The following is a 15,884-nucleotide window of genomic DNA, read 5'->3' as shown; positions in this document are numbered from 1 at the left end:
AATTATATTTACGTTGAATACAGCTAGTTAAAACACAGGAAGTGAGGTGGACAAAAACGGCCATCATAGAGCCTAGGTTATTATAGCAAAAAATACTATAGAAAAGAAAACACTTGGAAACCCATTTTTAATGTACAGGGTGAAACATGAAGGGGAAAAGTCAAGAATGTTAAATATGACTTGCAAAGTAAGGTGTCAAGTGCTGAACAAACAAATGAGCTGTCATGAGTTCAGACTATACTTTCCAACGTTTTTACGTACAAAAATCATCAGGCGTATTATTTGTATTTTATTGTGCCTTTATTTAGTCTGAAAACAAACAAGTTATTTTTAATGACATTCTCATAACAATCTGAATCAATCTCCCTTGCACATTTGAAGTTCTTCTGCGGAATTTGCCTGTGCTCGTGTACGTCTTCTTCAGGTTATCTTGACTTTCTCCCACATTTCAGAAACATGACTGGCAACTCATCCAGGGTGTGCACCGCTTCTTCCAAAAAAATACACTGATGCCTGATACCCGTTTTTATTCTTGCCGAATATATTTTTGACAAGACAGATAAGGTTTGTATTTGTAATGAGACAATAAAAAACAACTGACGACAATCTATAAAATATTCCTGATCAAAAATAGCACAATACAATCTGGCTTATAAAAGAGACACTACAGAGTCAATTCTTTAAGTATGCCATTATTTGGGGGTCATCAAGACCAACAAAGCAAAATAAACAAAGTCACGTCATCTTATTTGGTGTCCATGAAACGTATGTCCATGATGAGAAGTGTGTGCCTGGGCAGTGGTCTGGGTGCCGGGGACAACACTTTCATCACCTGCGCTTGTGTGTCTACATTGGTTACGACAATAAAGCCACACACAGGACTCTCCACAATTCCCTTTTTTACCCCCTCCTCTCCATCTTCTGCACTGCTCACACTCAGCACGTGATAGGTGAGATCTCTTCCTGGTGTCACAGGAACCAGCTTCAGTTGAGTGTCATCCTGAGACATTCCCAGGGGCAGGCATGAGTCCGGTATGGAAGGTGCCCCAATTTTATAGATGCGGACATCAGAAAAACGCACTTCGTAAGAGAAAGGGTAGAAGGACACTCCGCGGAAGCCGTAGAAGTATTCCCGGATTTTTTCATCCCGAACGTCGCGTCGACACTCTTTGGAGCGCTCCACCACTCCCCCCGATTTGGGCAGGAGCACGACGCAAACAAAGTGCGGAAGATCTCGTTTTAGTTCGTTGTACAGCCTCTCGTGGTCCAGCACCAGCACCACGTCTACCTCGAAGGCGGAGGCACAGTGGACCAAAGCCTGGTATCCAGAACCCTTCACCCAGCCACATGTGTTGATGATACAGCCACCCACGCTGGCCTTCCTGTTCACTTCACAGCGCTGCAAAAACACCTCAGCTAGGCAGGATGTCAGCTTGTGGGACACAAAAATATTTCAGGTCATTGGGGTCATCAAATATGTACACTGGAAATAAAAATGTTGACACCTCCCTGTTCCAGCTTTTTATGATATGAAGATACCAAGATATATTTAAAAACGTTTTTTAACATTACGAACAGTACAAGTTGATACATTTTATTTTCTTAAATATTTTGAAAGATTACATAAAAGTGATTTTGATGGAGTTCCATAAACGTGCACATAATCTTGTGTTGGCTCAAAACTTTCCGGCTTCCGTTGGGAAGCAAAAAATAAAAATAAAAATCAAGAAAAGCCTATGAAAACATTTGAAATGTAGATATGGTTAATCAGAGGCACTCTAAGTGCTAATAGGTGTGCGTTGGCTCACATCTAATATAAATCTTAATCTAACTGGTTAATCTGATTGCAGCCACATCTCACTTATAGGCAGATGTGAACACTTGTGCAACAACATTATCCGAGTTATTGATTTTTACTTCCCTCAAAATGATTTTAAAAAGTCAAGTGAGTTGTACAGGTTACATTCATGGTGGCTAAAGTTCAGAAATAATTTATCATTTTGCATGTCATTCTCCAAAGTGGCATTTGAAATGAGGTTTGCAGACTTTTGATAACCACGCTAGCTACAGCAAATGTGAATTTTGCTTTCATTTAACATTCCAATGTTTGGTCTGGTTGTCACCTTATTGTAAAGTTTGATGTTGGTCCCTGGAGAAGTTGAGCCAAAGTGGTAGACCAAGGGAGCCTGGACTGAGAAGCCTTCCTCCACATCTGCCGGACGCTCGATGCACAGAGCCGACACTGTCCCTGGGACTGACACCTTGAGAAAAAGTGAAGTACTTCAAATCAAAGACATTTCATGAATACCAAATATATTTCACCGGGGAGATGTTCAACCCATCCATTTTCTGAACCCACTCACTAGGGATGTCACTATTTATGTATATTAGTCCTCCTCAAAAAGTCCGGCAGATGATATAATTATTATATCATGAACAAATTATTTCAATTTCAAGCTATTTTCAATAGAAAATTAGCATCACAAATATTGACAACGATCCAAGAACAAGATGTATTTGACTTGGAGGGTCCACTGTATTGTTTTTTTTTATTTTTTTTTTATAGCCAATGAATCTGAAATTTAAAAATAAACAGTGCTTCTTCCTTTCATGCATGACGGGTGTGTGCGGAAGGTGCAACAGTTTAAACATATCATGTTTCAAGTAATTACAGTATTGTGCATGCTTATTCATCATACCCCGCTCTGGCCGACATCCAGTTCCACCAGCGTGGGCCTCCTGCCCACTCTCACAGCGTAGCTCAGTAAGAGTCGACACACCGTCGACTTGCCCACGTCCGTAGGTCCAACCACCATCACCTATGAAAAAAGAAACAATCATTTACCCCATTGATATTAATCTATATAACAATAATCCCTCCAAGGCACCTAAAAAAAGTGCTATTTAATATGTAAATAGCACTCTATATTGAAATTAAGACGTATTTAACAAAAACATGTCGTACTTCATAAAAAAAAGAGTTAAACACAATGCTGGAGCAACGGCTAGTATCGTAAAATATTCACAAGTGGAATCACTTGTGACGCAAGTCATCAATGTATTCCATATTTTATAATACAAAGCACTCCTACGGCTGTGTTCTTGGTATGACATGCAAACGTACCCTTGGCCCTCTTTCATTGTCCCGCTCTGCCTGTTTTCTCATCTGTTCCAGCGCGGCATGAGTGTTCAGGTAGAGCAGCATTGGAGTATCTTTGGAAATGTAAGCCACCTGGGGTAGTGAGGGAAAGAAGCTGATTACTGAGCATGATGAAAGGCTACACAAGCATTAAATGCCAAGCAGGACAAGCACCGTGGTGACTGACCTCTGGCTTCCCGTATAGGTTCACACTGCAGCCTTGCCACGTGAATACTGCGATCTTGGCACCAGCTCCAAAAGTGTACTTCTTGTTCCGGTTCAATTCCGAGCCAAACACTTCTGCCATTCCTGTGAGGAGTTCCAACTCAACCTGCTCTGCAGCCTCCCCGGCCTCCACCTCAAAACGAAGTTCAGTCTCCTTCTCCAGGTCAAATCTGGTGCCAACTTTACCTGGTTGCAATGGATCATCACTTGGCTTTTCTACCCCTTCTGTTGCCATGATGATGCTTGTATCAAAAGGAAAATACGTGTTAACATAGCCATACAGACCATTTACTTACACACATTGTTTGGATTTGAATTCTACTTGAAAAATGTATTATAAAAGATGGCGAGCCTGACCAAACGTTATTGACTGAAGAACAATACAGATATGGAATAGAACCTTTGCATTGATAAGTTTCCTTGCATGATTTCCGTTGAAGTCAGTTAAAATATTATTTGTTCTCGTACGGAGTTTGTAATTAAATGTAAGTCCTAAGCAGTTGTTAACAAGCAATTGTTAAGCGAAACCCAAATATAAAGGACACTAAACAACAGATTTTGCCCATTATTTCAACCCTATACGTCAACAAAAATTTAAAGATTAGAATAAAGCCACTTATATACATTTATACCATACTTACATGTGTATTTGTGAATGTTTTCTGGCGTCTAACAATTTTTGCGTAGCAGTGTTAAAGTCGCGTCCTTATGATGTCACTATTAGCAACCAATAGGAGGAGAGGGTAGAAGTGTTTTTTTGTTGTTTTCGTGACTGTACGTCCTGACTGCTATTTTAAATTGCACTCAAAATATTTCTCTTCAGTTTTCCTACATCTATTGTTTACTTTTCTTTTTTTTTTTTTATCAAAATATATTGGTTTTGGGGGTTTTGGGATAACCTTTCTACTCTGTTGTGCTTTGTAAGCTCTGCACATTTGTGTGAATTTTATAGATACAATCGGTGGCCCGATATACCACGGCGCTTTTCTTCACTTTTAATGATGTATAGAGAATTACAGTAATATAGTAAAATAGTCTTGTGACTACCTTGGGTTCGTCCCATACACTGCCTCGTAACAAGTACAGAAAACAAATAATCCCATGAAAATACACACACACAATTAAATTTTTATTTCAAAAACATCAAAATACCACAAATGTCGAACTTGAACAGACAAATTGCGCAACAGTGTTTTGTAACAGAAGCATTTGCTCTAAAAAGCTCCAGTAGATGTCGCCAAGTGTTCATATACGTTTGTGAATTGTAAAAACCTGGTTCATCAGAGGAAAGAGAGACTGAGCATCCAGTTTGGTCACTTCCCCGTCATTCTGTTTCCACAAGACACATTCATGAACAATTACCTGTACAAAAGAAAAGAGGGGTCTTTGAGGATGACAGTATTATCATAGGGAACTGAAAGTCTGTGTTTTCCAACAACAGCCCTAAAAACGTCACTGCTCTAGATGTTGCAATCAAAGTGATGATATTTTTACAAAAGCACATAAAATTATCTTCGTTTTACGCTTAGATTGACAGTAATGAAATGAAAATGACAAACCTTCACTTTGCATCTAGTCAGTAATGGCAGCCTCCTGTAAAGCAGAAACTACAACATCAGGCTCTGGAAATTTGAGCTTACGAGGTGGCCCCTTTTTTATTCCGGTCCATAGAGATGTTTCTATGAGACACAAAGGAAAGATGTTCTCATCTCAAACCAACTTTACAAAAGGAAACGTAATGTTGATAAAGTAATTCCTATCCCAAATAAATAATTGAAAAAACAAGCAATATTTTAATGCAAGTATAAAACTATATAGCACAATTAAGCCCGTTCCTTCAGCTCACCTTTGTCTCCATCTATGAGCGTGACCTCAAAGCTGTTCCTGCGAGGCTTCTCAGGGTTGAGGACCACAGTCAGTTCAGGGCGTGCAGCCAAAAGGGCAGCTTTTATCCCCTCGGCATTACGCCCATACACTCGTCAGCTCTTACTGCAAAAAAATTAACAGATCATCGCAAGGATATTAAATGTTAGGTCTGCTCAGCAAGTTGGTAAGAGTTTGAGTACAAATACTTAAATTTGAGGACTTGCCAATACCAAGTATGTGATAATGCCATCGTGTCTTGTAATTATGATGAAATTTTGTTTCATTTCAAATAAATGTTCAAAAACGAACAACCATTCTTGAACATGGATTAGATTTCATTCAAATCTAACACTTTCAAGTCACAATTTGGCAGTTTCATTGTGTGCACTTCGACATATCTTCAACCAGAGGTCTAGAACCACCGGGCCAGAAAGGATCTCTCTCTATATCATGAGTGTACGACATACGTTTGATACATGTCAACATGCTACAGCAATTCGATTAACTCAGGTTACCCATGCACAAGCAATAAATGAGCAAAACACAGACCATGCACATAGCCAGCTCTTCACAATATTCATCAAGCGAGCAGTAATTTATTGTTGTGTAGTTACATTTTCATGAACTTGTATTTTGTTCTGTGGTGCCTAATGTTGGCCTATGCTGCCTGTACCACTCATGCACTTTATATTAGTTATCATCTGTTGACTGATGCACCATTAAGGGTTACCATGGTGACCATATTAAGGCATCTCTTATTGTAGAGTTGGAGCTGCTCGGAAAGGTACATATGCTAACATCTGATTCATCATAGGTGGTCACTTGTACAGTGCTTTTCTAACCTTGGGTAATCAAAGAGCTTCACACTGCTTCCTCATCCACCTACATACCATCAGGAGCAAATGGGGGTTCAGTGTCTTGCTTAAGGACACTTCCATATGGCCACAAATGGCTGGGAAACGAACCATCATCCTCTGAGGTGGGAGAGACTACCACTGAACCATGCCGCCTCCAATCAGCCCCTCCAACCGATGTGGGTGGGATTTTATTGTATGTTTACCAGTGTTCAATGACCACTCTTCTTTGGTCTTGGAGCTCAGGTACTTCTTCCTTTGGCGTCTTGGCAGGTTTTTCCTTCTTTTCCTCGTCCTCTATTTTGCGCTTACTCCCACGGCGGCCTGGATAATTGAATAACATACAACAAAACGTAGATAGTACTGCTGAAACCAGCGATTTGTGGTTTGGTAAATGAAAATTCTGAAATAATAAAAAGGTATTTGTAATGACATAGACTAGAGTAGGGTTGTTTGAAACAAACAAAATACATGTGACCAACCTGCTCCAGACGCCATTGTTGTTATGAAACTTTGGCGGGTTAAGCGGACTGTACGAACATATAAGGTGATGGGGGTGTGGATGAAACCAATACGAAAGCTTTTGAGAACGAACGCAGCACCCGAGCTGAGAAGAAAAAAATCTATCGAATTCATACTGTACACCACAGATTGTCAACGTTTATGACAGTTAAAAAAGGGAAATTGGGAGACACACTTTTCCAAGGATCTCTTTTTATTGCCATACATTGAAATCTGGCCTGAAAACTTTATTGTTCACTGCAGCTGTTGCATAAAGCAGAAATGCAGTTTTGGAACGAGAGTGCGTCCTTAAAGTATTCACAACGTTTCACCTATAGTACAATTTGTTGTTACTGCCTAATCCCAAAATCAAATACATTCATTCTACAATAAATAAATAAATAAATAAATAAATAAGGAAGGAAGGAAGGAAGGAAGGAAGGAAGGAAGGAAGGAAGGAAGGAAGGAAGGAAGGAAGGAAGGAAGGAAGGAAGGAAGGAAGGAAGAAAGAAAGAAAGAAAGAAAGAAAGAAAGAAAGAAAGAAAGAAAGAAAGAAAGAAAGAAAGAAAGAAAGAAAGAAAGAAAGAAAGAAAGAAAGAAAGAAAGAAAGAAAGAAAGAAAGAAAGAAAGAAAGAAAGAAAGAAAGGTTCTTGAGTGGCCCAGTCAGAGCCCAGACTTAAATCCAATCAAGCATCTAAAAAACCTGAGGGCGGCAATTAAACGAGCTCCCAAGATTTTGCTTCTTCTTCAGAAGCACTGTTTTAGCTTTCTGGACTTGGATTTATTTCACAGCTCCTGCTAAAAAAAAACACCATCTTCATGCATTAAAAAATTCAAATGTGCCACAATTGTATTAGTTCAGGCTCCAAATAGAAAAAAGAAAATCAACTATTGTTTGAATTGTTCTAAAACAAATTGTGACAATGGGGCTCCACCACCTCATTCTATTTGCTCACCATTTCATTTAATATTTTGGTGATCATTTCGATATGATATCACAATAGCTCTGATTTAAGTTGTGTCATTCTGCTAAGTCACCATTCTGTCACTTGCATCTGAAAATCTGTGCATGAAAATAGCCGTAGCACAGATGAACACAAGGCTGGTGTCTTTTTGTTACTTTTAGTCATCCCTAAATCTTCTATTGTGTTTAACAGCTGAAGTATGATATCCAAACGGCAGATGAATATGCAAGAAAATCAGCCAAGTAGCAGATCGGATGTGCTCAATTATGTGCTGTTCGTCAAATCCAAAACCACTACCATATGGGGGTGACCAAAATAATCGCAGTTGACATTTATAGAAACTGTGTACATATATATGTTTGACGACATCAGAAGGCGTGACCGTGCCAAAAAACAAAGGCTGTCAAATCGCCTAGTGTGAGGCCGTGTGTGACTCATGCGTGCTCATGATGTTCATCTTTTATATTTTCTTGACAAACAATTCCACATTCACACTTTTACTCTTGGCTCAGTGTCAAGTTTTTTTTGCATGGCAGTTGTTATGAGTTTATGTAGTCATGTTTCCTCAAGTCCAAGCCAGGTGATGGTGCTCCTAGCTGTCACCCAGTGACATCACTGCACAAATGTCACTCATTACTTATGCCATTTGTTATCTTTATATCTGTCTATCTATTTATTTCAAATTAGGTGTCTAGTCTAAGATTAGGCTTTCAAAGTTGGGACACAATTTATAACACTGATTAGGGTTTTGGATAATGGATCCTGATACCAGGTTTTGGTATCGGGCAGATACAGGGATGTATTTCAGGTACGTATTTCAAGGTATTGAGGTCTCACAAAGGTTGCCGATACCAAGCATCGATAGCAGTCGCTGGTGTCCTCTTGTGGCCATTAATTGGTATTAATGAGTGAGTAAATCTGTCTGTCTGTCTGTCTGTCTGTCTGCCTGTTTGTCTGTCTATTTGTCTGTTTGTCTCTCTATCCACCTCACTTTCTCTGTCGTTCTCGCTCTCTCTCAGTCTCTCTCTCTCTCTCTCTCTCTCTCTCTCTCTCTCTCTTAATTTGACTGTGTTATGACTGTTTCTGATACACAGTAGCTCTGATATCGGGTCTCATTGGACAACCTCATTATTTTACTCTCCACGCTGTTGGTGGATTGACACCCAGCATCAGTTACTGACTCAAAGACTCAGGTTACTATGAGCCTGACAAAAAGAACTGGTCAATACAGGCTGTCGTTGAGCACTTATAAAAGTTGGTCTCTGGCTGTTCCATTCTATTCTATTCTATTCTATTCTATTCTATTCTATTCTATTCTACTGAGCCGTAAACACCTATGTACAAACGTGTCAGTTTGTCTAATCCAAATATGACATGTGCAAAAGTGAACGTCACCAAAATACGTCAATGACACACCAACTCATAAAGGCCGACGCACGTTTGAAGCATCTGCATGTGCGTAAGCGAGAGACAGCGACAGCAAGAGAAAATTGGTGTCCAGACAAAAGAATGATTGATAGCATACAACGCACGCACAAGGGAGCCAGATCGGAAAGCCAGTGGGAAAATAGCACACAAACAATTTGGAAGACAATGAGTAGGCGCTGGGCATGCACATAATCAGAGTGAGGTGACTTCCTCTCCGCTAATGGCGTTTACATTCAAAAACTACACACAACAATGGAAAAAAAATGGATGCACACAGGAAGCTTTGCGAGGGTTACGATGCAATGACTTACAGTGTTCTGAAATGGGATCAGAGAAATACACCATATGATGGATAATCACAAATTCAAGCTATGGAAAGACTTCCATGGTTATTTACCAATGCTTGTGCTCATGTTCATCATATGGTGACAATCACCAAGTATTTGACTTTGCTGTAAAATGTTTCTGTGCTTTTTCCACAGCTGAGGGCCAAATTCTCAAGATCCATAAACGGAGCGAGAAAGATTTGGCAAAAAAAAAAAAAAAGAATTGGCATTTAAACGGTCCTTTTCATCATGCTGTTCCTGTTTTGAAATCATGAGAACAGGATGACGCCTATCAACAGAATCTCACCATCGCAGGATGTTCTTGGTGGGAAGTGGCCAATAAACTGAGCCTGTGTCATTAGCAGGGTGCAACAGAGAAAATGGAAGAGTCACAGAAAGCTGTTAACGAGAAAATCCTTGTAAGCGTATTGTTTTGAATTTTGCTGTTCAGCTCATTGCTAGAAAACAGCAAGTTGGGCAGAAAATAGTGAGGCGTTGAACCGATGCACACATGCATTCAAAAGTTTAAAGGTCAAATTGAGATCACTTGTAGAAGTTATAGTGTATTTGTCGTACATCCTTAAAATATCTCTTCGAGTACTGCGCAGTTCCAATTTATATTTGGCTATGTCTTTAGCCCAGTCTTGTACTAAGCAGCCAGAACATTCTCGTTCGTGCAATTTTAGATTGCACGAGTCAAGATTTGCATCTGCACTGTCACTTTTTTATTTGGATTTCAGAATTTTGTGCCAGTCAACTTTAGAAATTCCACAAAATGTCATTCCAGTGAAAGGCTGGTTGTTCATGTACAGCATTTTGCTTTTGTGTGGATGTATCACTGTCACATTTGAATCAGCAATATAACAGTTAGGATTGTGTTGAGGGGGTGTGTGAACTCCCGGACAAGTTCTCATCTCATCTACAAGTACATATATGACATACACTATTCCCCCCTGCCCCCCTTCCACGCACACACATTTTGGATCACATGATATTTGTTCCAATCTGTACGTGTGAAGAGAGAATAGTATTGTTATTTATACAAACACACTGTCACACAAATGGCTCGTAATTCATGAACTCCCGCACAACAAACACGATGGACAGTGACTCACTTCACGACTGGAATCTTGCAGTGTCCCTCTCGCACAAGTGACTTTAATATTGATATGAATTTTAATGTTGGTATTTGGTGCATGTTGATGATGTTATGTTTTTTTTTTTAGTTCATTGAACACCTATGGAGCAGTCTCGGCTACTTGAGTCAGCGAAACAAAGGAACTCCCACTCACATATGTCTAATAATTTCTTTATTTGAAATAAAAGAAAGAAAATTACTTGGCTGTTGGAAAACACAGAATGAGATGACTTCTCAGATCAAATGCAAAAGCAGTTTGATAAAAATTGAGTATACAAACGGCTTCGATGAGCGTTGTTCTTCACAGTTGTCTAATTCAATAAAGCTCCAACTGTATTGATACCAAACAAATGCATCAACATATAATTACCCTCATCATAATCAAAGCCATCGCTAATCATCTAATGCAAAAACAAAATTCATTTCATCTGTTTGAATGTAGTTTTCAAGTCCATTATTGAATGCTGAACAGGGAAAAGTAAAACTAGGCAACAGCAGTGCAGAGAATGGTGTGATATTTGACGTGGCCTATGTCCTCTGATGGGTGTTTCAAGTTCCTCGAGTTGTTTCAAGTTTCATGTACAAGCGTGGGCGGCTGTGCTGCTGGCACCTCCGGGATGGCACAAGACTAGCAATCTCTGAGGAAAGAGTCACTCATAGTTCCAAATCCTGTGCCTGGCCCCTCATTTTCTTTCAGCAGATCTGCTTGTATGCTTTTTGTTTTTATTTGACAATTATTCCAAGCAGTCTATTTTCTTGATGCATTTTTTCCAGAATACATCTTTTATTTTATTTTTTTGTCCAATCACATTTCAGCTTCTACGGTATGTGCCGCCATATTTAACATCTTAATCTGCCCCCGGCCTTCGGAATCAATCTTGACCAACGACCACGTACCTTTTTTGACGTAAGCATTTTTCTACCATCTGATTGGTTGGTCAGAGCAAGACAAGTTCAACAAGGAGAACACATCTAGAACGACGTGCAAACATAAATACATTTAATAATCACTATCTCTGGTATGATGATGTATTTCATTTCAATGTTGTCACGTTATTAGATCAATATTTATTTTGATTCAATCAAGTTGATCTTCGTGGCACACCTGTGTGCTGTTACATTCGTTTTTTGTTGACGGTTTCTATAATTGCTGAGTGTCCAGATACCAGCATCAATCGTATCGCAAACTATCATCTTTCTTCATGTATTTCTTGCAAAAGTCAGGACCATGTGCTCAAGCCATTGGGTCCTCATTGGTGAGGTAAAGAAAAGCAGCAGAACTGATGTTGCTCGTTGTTCATGTAGAAAAAACCTCGAGATGTAATTGCTGCATCGATTGCTGCCGCAGAAGCAAAACCAAACGCATGCCACTCCTAGTTATTGTGTTGTGTAGTCTATTAACCTTCCACCGATCAGCCTTCAACATATGATCACCGTTATTGTCAAGGCCTCATGTGTTAGTAAGCAGCAGCCAAATCAACAATAATGATTAGCCGTATATTGCCTACATTGATATCTGCTTTGAAAGCAGATTTTGACTCCCTCGCCTGTTTCCTGCCGTTGTGTACCGCCACCTACTTTCAGCTCAAGCAGCAAGTAGAGATCAAGAGCCCAGGCTTTTTGTTGTGAGTAGGAAAGAGCAGGACGGAGGAATGAGAGAAGAAGGAAAGGTTGAGGGAATGGTAGATTCAGCCAAAAAGTAAATGAAGGGAGAAAGCAAGTATGCAGAAAGAAAGGGGATGGAGGAGAGCTGGATTGGTGGCAAAAGATGAGAACGGGGAAGAAAAAGACGGATCGCCGTAGCCTGTTGGGCAATCGGATTCAAAGCAGCGGATAGCAGAATCTTCGTTGACGTAGTTGTCCCAGTCCTCTTCCGGGTCGAGCTTAGGGAGAGCCACTTCGTCATCTGATAGTTCATACTTGGGAGGAAACGACTCGAGTTGGGTTTTGGGGAAATAATGTGACTTTCCTACCGGGGGCGCCTTTACTGCCTCTGTGGTCTTACGGCTGTGAAACTTGGAGGAGGACACGGGCTTGTGCTTGGAGAACCACCAGCGGGTTTTGGTGCTAAAGGTGGTCGTGGTGCTTCCGGCCATGGAGCCTGGGTCAGGCATTGGGCAGAGGGCAAAGTCCAGCTCCCGGAGGAATCGGAGATCTTGCCCGCGACGATGCGATGGCGACGAGCATATCAGTTCAGAAGAGGCAATGCGGACCATGCGGAACCACTCCCACAAGGTACGAGCCTCACAACCACAGGACCAAGGGTTGTCATTGAGACGGAGAAAGTTAATGCCCAGGGTGTCTTTCATAGCTTGGCCTGGGAGCTCAGCAAGGGAGTTGTTGAACAGGTAAAGAATGGAGAGGCGGCCCAGGTCGCGAAAAGCGCGACGGTTGACCTGCCTGATTCGATTGTCGTGAAGAAGGAGGCGGTCCAGATTGACCAAACCTCGGAACACATTCTCAGAAAGGGCACGGATGCGGTTGCCATGGAGGAATAAGTGGGTGAGGTTGACCAGATCTGAGAACAGCTCGTCCTGCAGAAAGTGGAGTTGATTCTCCTGGAACAACGTTAAAACATCAAATGAGGAAAATAAGTCATTGAGATTTAGATCATTGATTCAGAGTAGAGATTTTGCTTGGACTGAGCAAATATTCTTCCAAAAAGAGATTTGAAGTGTCAACTCGATATAAACAAGAGGATTACAAGTACATTTAAAACAACTAATGCTAACATGCAATGGGGAAACTCCATAGCAACACAGGCTAACAATTAGCGTCTACTGTACATATGTGATTTTGATCAAATATCTTCTAATAGCGCACCCCCTTAGCCTACACCTTCATTGCGTGTTTAAAATGTATAGCTACAATATGTATGATTCTAATCTTCACCTGCAAGTAGAGAAACTGCAGACTGTACAATTTGTGAAAGAGGTCATGGGGTAGCATGGCAAGCTTGCATCGGTGCATGTGCAGACTCTGCAGCTTCTCCAAGCCTCTGAAAGCTCCGCCTTCTAGGCGCCTCAGTGTGGGGTTGTCGCCCAGGTCCAGCTCCTCCAGCACTCTGAGGTTACTAAAGGCTCCGGCCTCAATCCATGTGATGTTATTGCCATAGAGCCAAAGCACCTTGTGTTGGATGAAGAAGAGAGAAAATTGGAAATGTATCCTTCAAACAGCGCAATGAAACTACACACCGGTCCGACATTTTTACCTGCGTTTCAAAGCCAAAAGAATCTGCACGGAGCTCTGTGATGCGATTGTTTTGCAGGAACACCCGTTGTGAATCATAAGGCACGCCGACCGGAACGGCGGTGAGGTTCTGAGACTGGCAGCTGACTGTCATGGGCGTTGGGTAACACACACAAAGCCTGGGGCATGCAGCCACACTGCTGGGCTTCACCACCACCAGCCACAAGATCAGCCACAGAGTCAGTCCACCTATGACAGAATTGAAAATAAAAACATGAGATGTTGAGCGGGGCATTGATTTCAACTTTTGGCCTCATTCTACTGTTTTCTATGCTGCCTTTTGTAGCCACCGATTCTTTTTTGGTGCATTCATTTGTGATTTGTTCTCTGAGCCTTGTGCATAATTGATATGGTAGAAATCATTCAACCGTTCATATCAATTGGATCACTTAACATACTAAGGGTGTCCTGGCTACAGTGTCAGAGTTACATAACTCTGAGATGTGTAGACGAAGCAATCTTTTTTTTTTTTTTTTTTTAAGGAATATAAACACATACGTATGAATTCATAAAAATGTTAATGGATCCCGATGTCCTAGAAAAGTGGGACTTACAATCCGGATGTCCTAGAAAAAAAAACTTTCCGTTGGGGAGTTTGCCATGCAGAGGGCACACAAAAAGAAGTAACTGAACCCAGATCAATTTCACTCCGGCTTCAATTACTTCCCTGTGTCTCGGCACAGCTCGAATGACGGCACACACAAACAAAAAGACGACAGTGGTAAAAAAAAGAGTCATTAAATAATGATGAACAACCCTTTCATCTGTTGTACGCAAGATTTTCCAGTGGCTCACCCCTTGACCTCTCAACAAGTTGAACCGTTATCTATGCTAGACCTTCAGGAGAACACGAGACTGGGATTTCAAGAGGAATAAGACACTGATCTGAAATCTTGGTTAGTCTTATTTACTGCATGGCAAATTAAGCTCACTATCATGATTGCATGAACAACCAGTATGTAAGGAGGTATAGATGAATTTGACTATTTTGCAGAGAACTCACTGACAATAACTTTCATAACATAATCAGATCCAATACAAAACCTTTCTGCCACCTCATGTACTACATCAACCTAATACACTAGTTCTCAGAAGTTTTGGGTCGCTAATATAAAAGACCTTATTTCTTCAGTACATTGTTTTAATTAGCTCTTGTAATAAAGCGTGACCATGATAGGAACGTAAGAATAAATGTGTATGATGACACTGTATAAATATTATGGCAAATCTTATAAATTTCCCTGAGATGTTAATAGAAAAAGACACACTCGAACAAAATGCACCCTGAAATGCACCACCAAGCATCTCCTCTCCAGCCTGGGTTCTGCTTTTTAATTTTATTTTTTATATTTATCTATTATATTTTCTATATTGCGTATATAAAAAAAAAACCATGATGAAATGTTTAGTCAGAATTATGCTATAATGTATTTTCCCACTATGTATGAGTTCCCAGAGAATCAACTTTCAGTTTTAGTAATTTGTTACTTATTATGGAAAGTTTCCAATCTTTAAAATGACCAAGTACAAAAAATAATAATCATTGGAAATCAAAGCACTTATCATTTTTCATCTGAATTAATTTCAGTGAAGTAAAGGTAGAAAGCATTCCAAAAATGTTGAGTGCAAGGCAACTCACCCTTGAAGTTGTGGGCTGTTCTGGAGCTCCTCACGGTCCAGCGAGTCTCCATGGCGAGTAAAACCGAAAGCGAGTTAGCCTGCGCGGCGAGGAACTGCCTGCTTGCTGCTATCTCTGCTGACGTTCGGCTCCGGGGACTGAGTCGCTGTGCCTTCACAAACGAGTGAGACTCGGGAGTCCCCGCTGCTTCTTTATACTTGGCGGCGGTTCCGTCGCCCACCAGGTAGCGTGGGCGGGGTGATGGATGGATGGATGGATGGATGGATGGATGGATGGATGGATGGATGGATGGATGGATGGATGGATGGATGGATGGATGGATGGATGGATGGATGCCATCCTACGTCGGCATCCTAGGTGGGAGGGAGGGAGGGAGGGATGGCACTCGCAGAAGGAAGAACCAAGAAAGGGAGCAGCAGACGCGGACAACGTTACAAAACAATAGAGCATCACTGAGGAGGTCAAAGTGGTGGGAAGTAAGTCCCGTATTTTTCAATTTTTTATTTTTTTATTTTTTACTTTTACTCCTTACCACGGAGATTCACAACAGGATT

General features: G+C 40.8%; 3 protein-coding genes across 4 annotated transcripts; all 3 read right to left on the bottom strand.

Annotated features, from left to right (window-relative positions):
• Window positions 1–300: 300 nt before the first annotated feature.
• On the bottom strand, window positions 301–4,118 carry clp1 (cleavage factor polyribonucleotide kinase subunit 1). Of its 2 annotated transcripts, none has more exons than XM_085906209.1 (6): window positions 4,006–4,118; window positions 3,327–3,606; window positions 3,125–3,232; window positions 2,700–2,819; window positions 2,124–2,261; window positions 301–1,432 (listed from the first exon to the last, which is right to left on the bottom strand). In XM_085906209.1, exons 2-6 carry the CDS (start codon window positions 3,597–3,599, stop codon window positions 746–748), a joined length of 1,326 nt encoding a protein of 441 aa, XP_085762335.1. In that variant the 5' UTR covers window positions 3,600–3,606; window positions 4,006–4,118; the 3' UTR covers window positions 301–745. The 2 variants fall into 2 exon arrangements, with proteins under 2 accessions (XP_085762335.1, XP_085762334.1); XM_085906208.1 differs by lacking the exon at window positions 4,006–4,118 and adding an exon at window positions 3,765–3,933.
• Window positions 4,119–4,474: 356 nt separating this feature from the next.
• On the bottom strand, window positions 4,475–6,747 carry selenoh (selenoprotein H). The gene is made up of 5 exons (XM_085906207.1): window positions 6,567–6,747; window positions 6,291–6,408; window positions 5,211–5,353; window positions 4,924–5,043; window positions 4,475–4,726 (listed from the first exon to the last, which is right to left on the bottom strand). Exons 1-4 carry the CDS (start codon window positions 6,718–6,720, stop codon window positions 4,937–4,939), a joined length of 522 nt encoding a protein of 173 aa, XP_085762333.1. The 5' UTR covers window positions 6,721–6,747; the 3' UTR covers window positions 4,475–4,726; window positions 4,924–4,936.
• A 4,859-nt stretch (window positions 6,748–11,606) lies between these two features.
• On the bottom strand, window positions 11,607–15,388 carry rtn4rl2b (reticulon 4 receptor-like 2b). Its single transcript, XM_085905344.1, has 4 exons — window positions 15,331–15,388; window positions 13,654–13,880; window positions 13,335–13,568; window positions 11,607–13,000 (listed from the first exon to the last, which is right to left on the bottom strand). Exons 1-4 carry the CDS (start codon window positions 15,380–15,382, stop codon window positions 12,131–12,133), a joined length of 1,383 nt encoding a protein of 460 aa, XP_085761470.1. The 5' UTR covers window positions 15,383–15,388; the 3' UTR covers window positions 11,607–12,130.
• Between the last annotated feature and the right edge of the window lie 496 nt (window positions 15,389–15,884).

Source organism: Syngnathus leptorhynchus, chromosome 2 (assembly GCF_054491065.1).
Source record: "Syngnathus leptorhynchus isolate UIUO chromosome 2, UIUO_Slep, whole genome shotgun sequence".
Classification (NCBI taxonomy): Eukaryota; Metazoa; Chordata; class Actinopteri; order Syngnathiformes; family Syngnathidae; genus Syngnathus; species Syngnathus leptorhynchus.
Note: the sequence above shows the minus strand (reverse complement) of the source record. Positions and strands in the feature narration are given on the sequence as shown.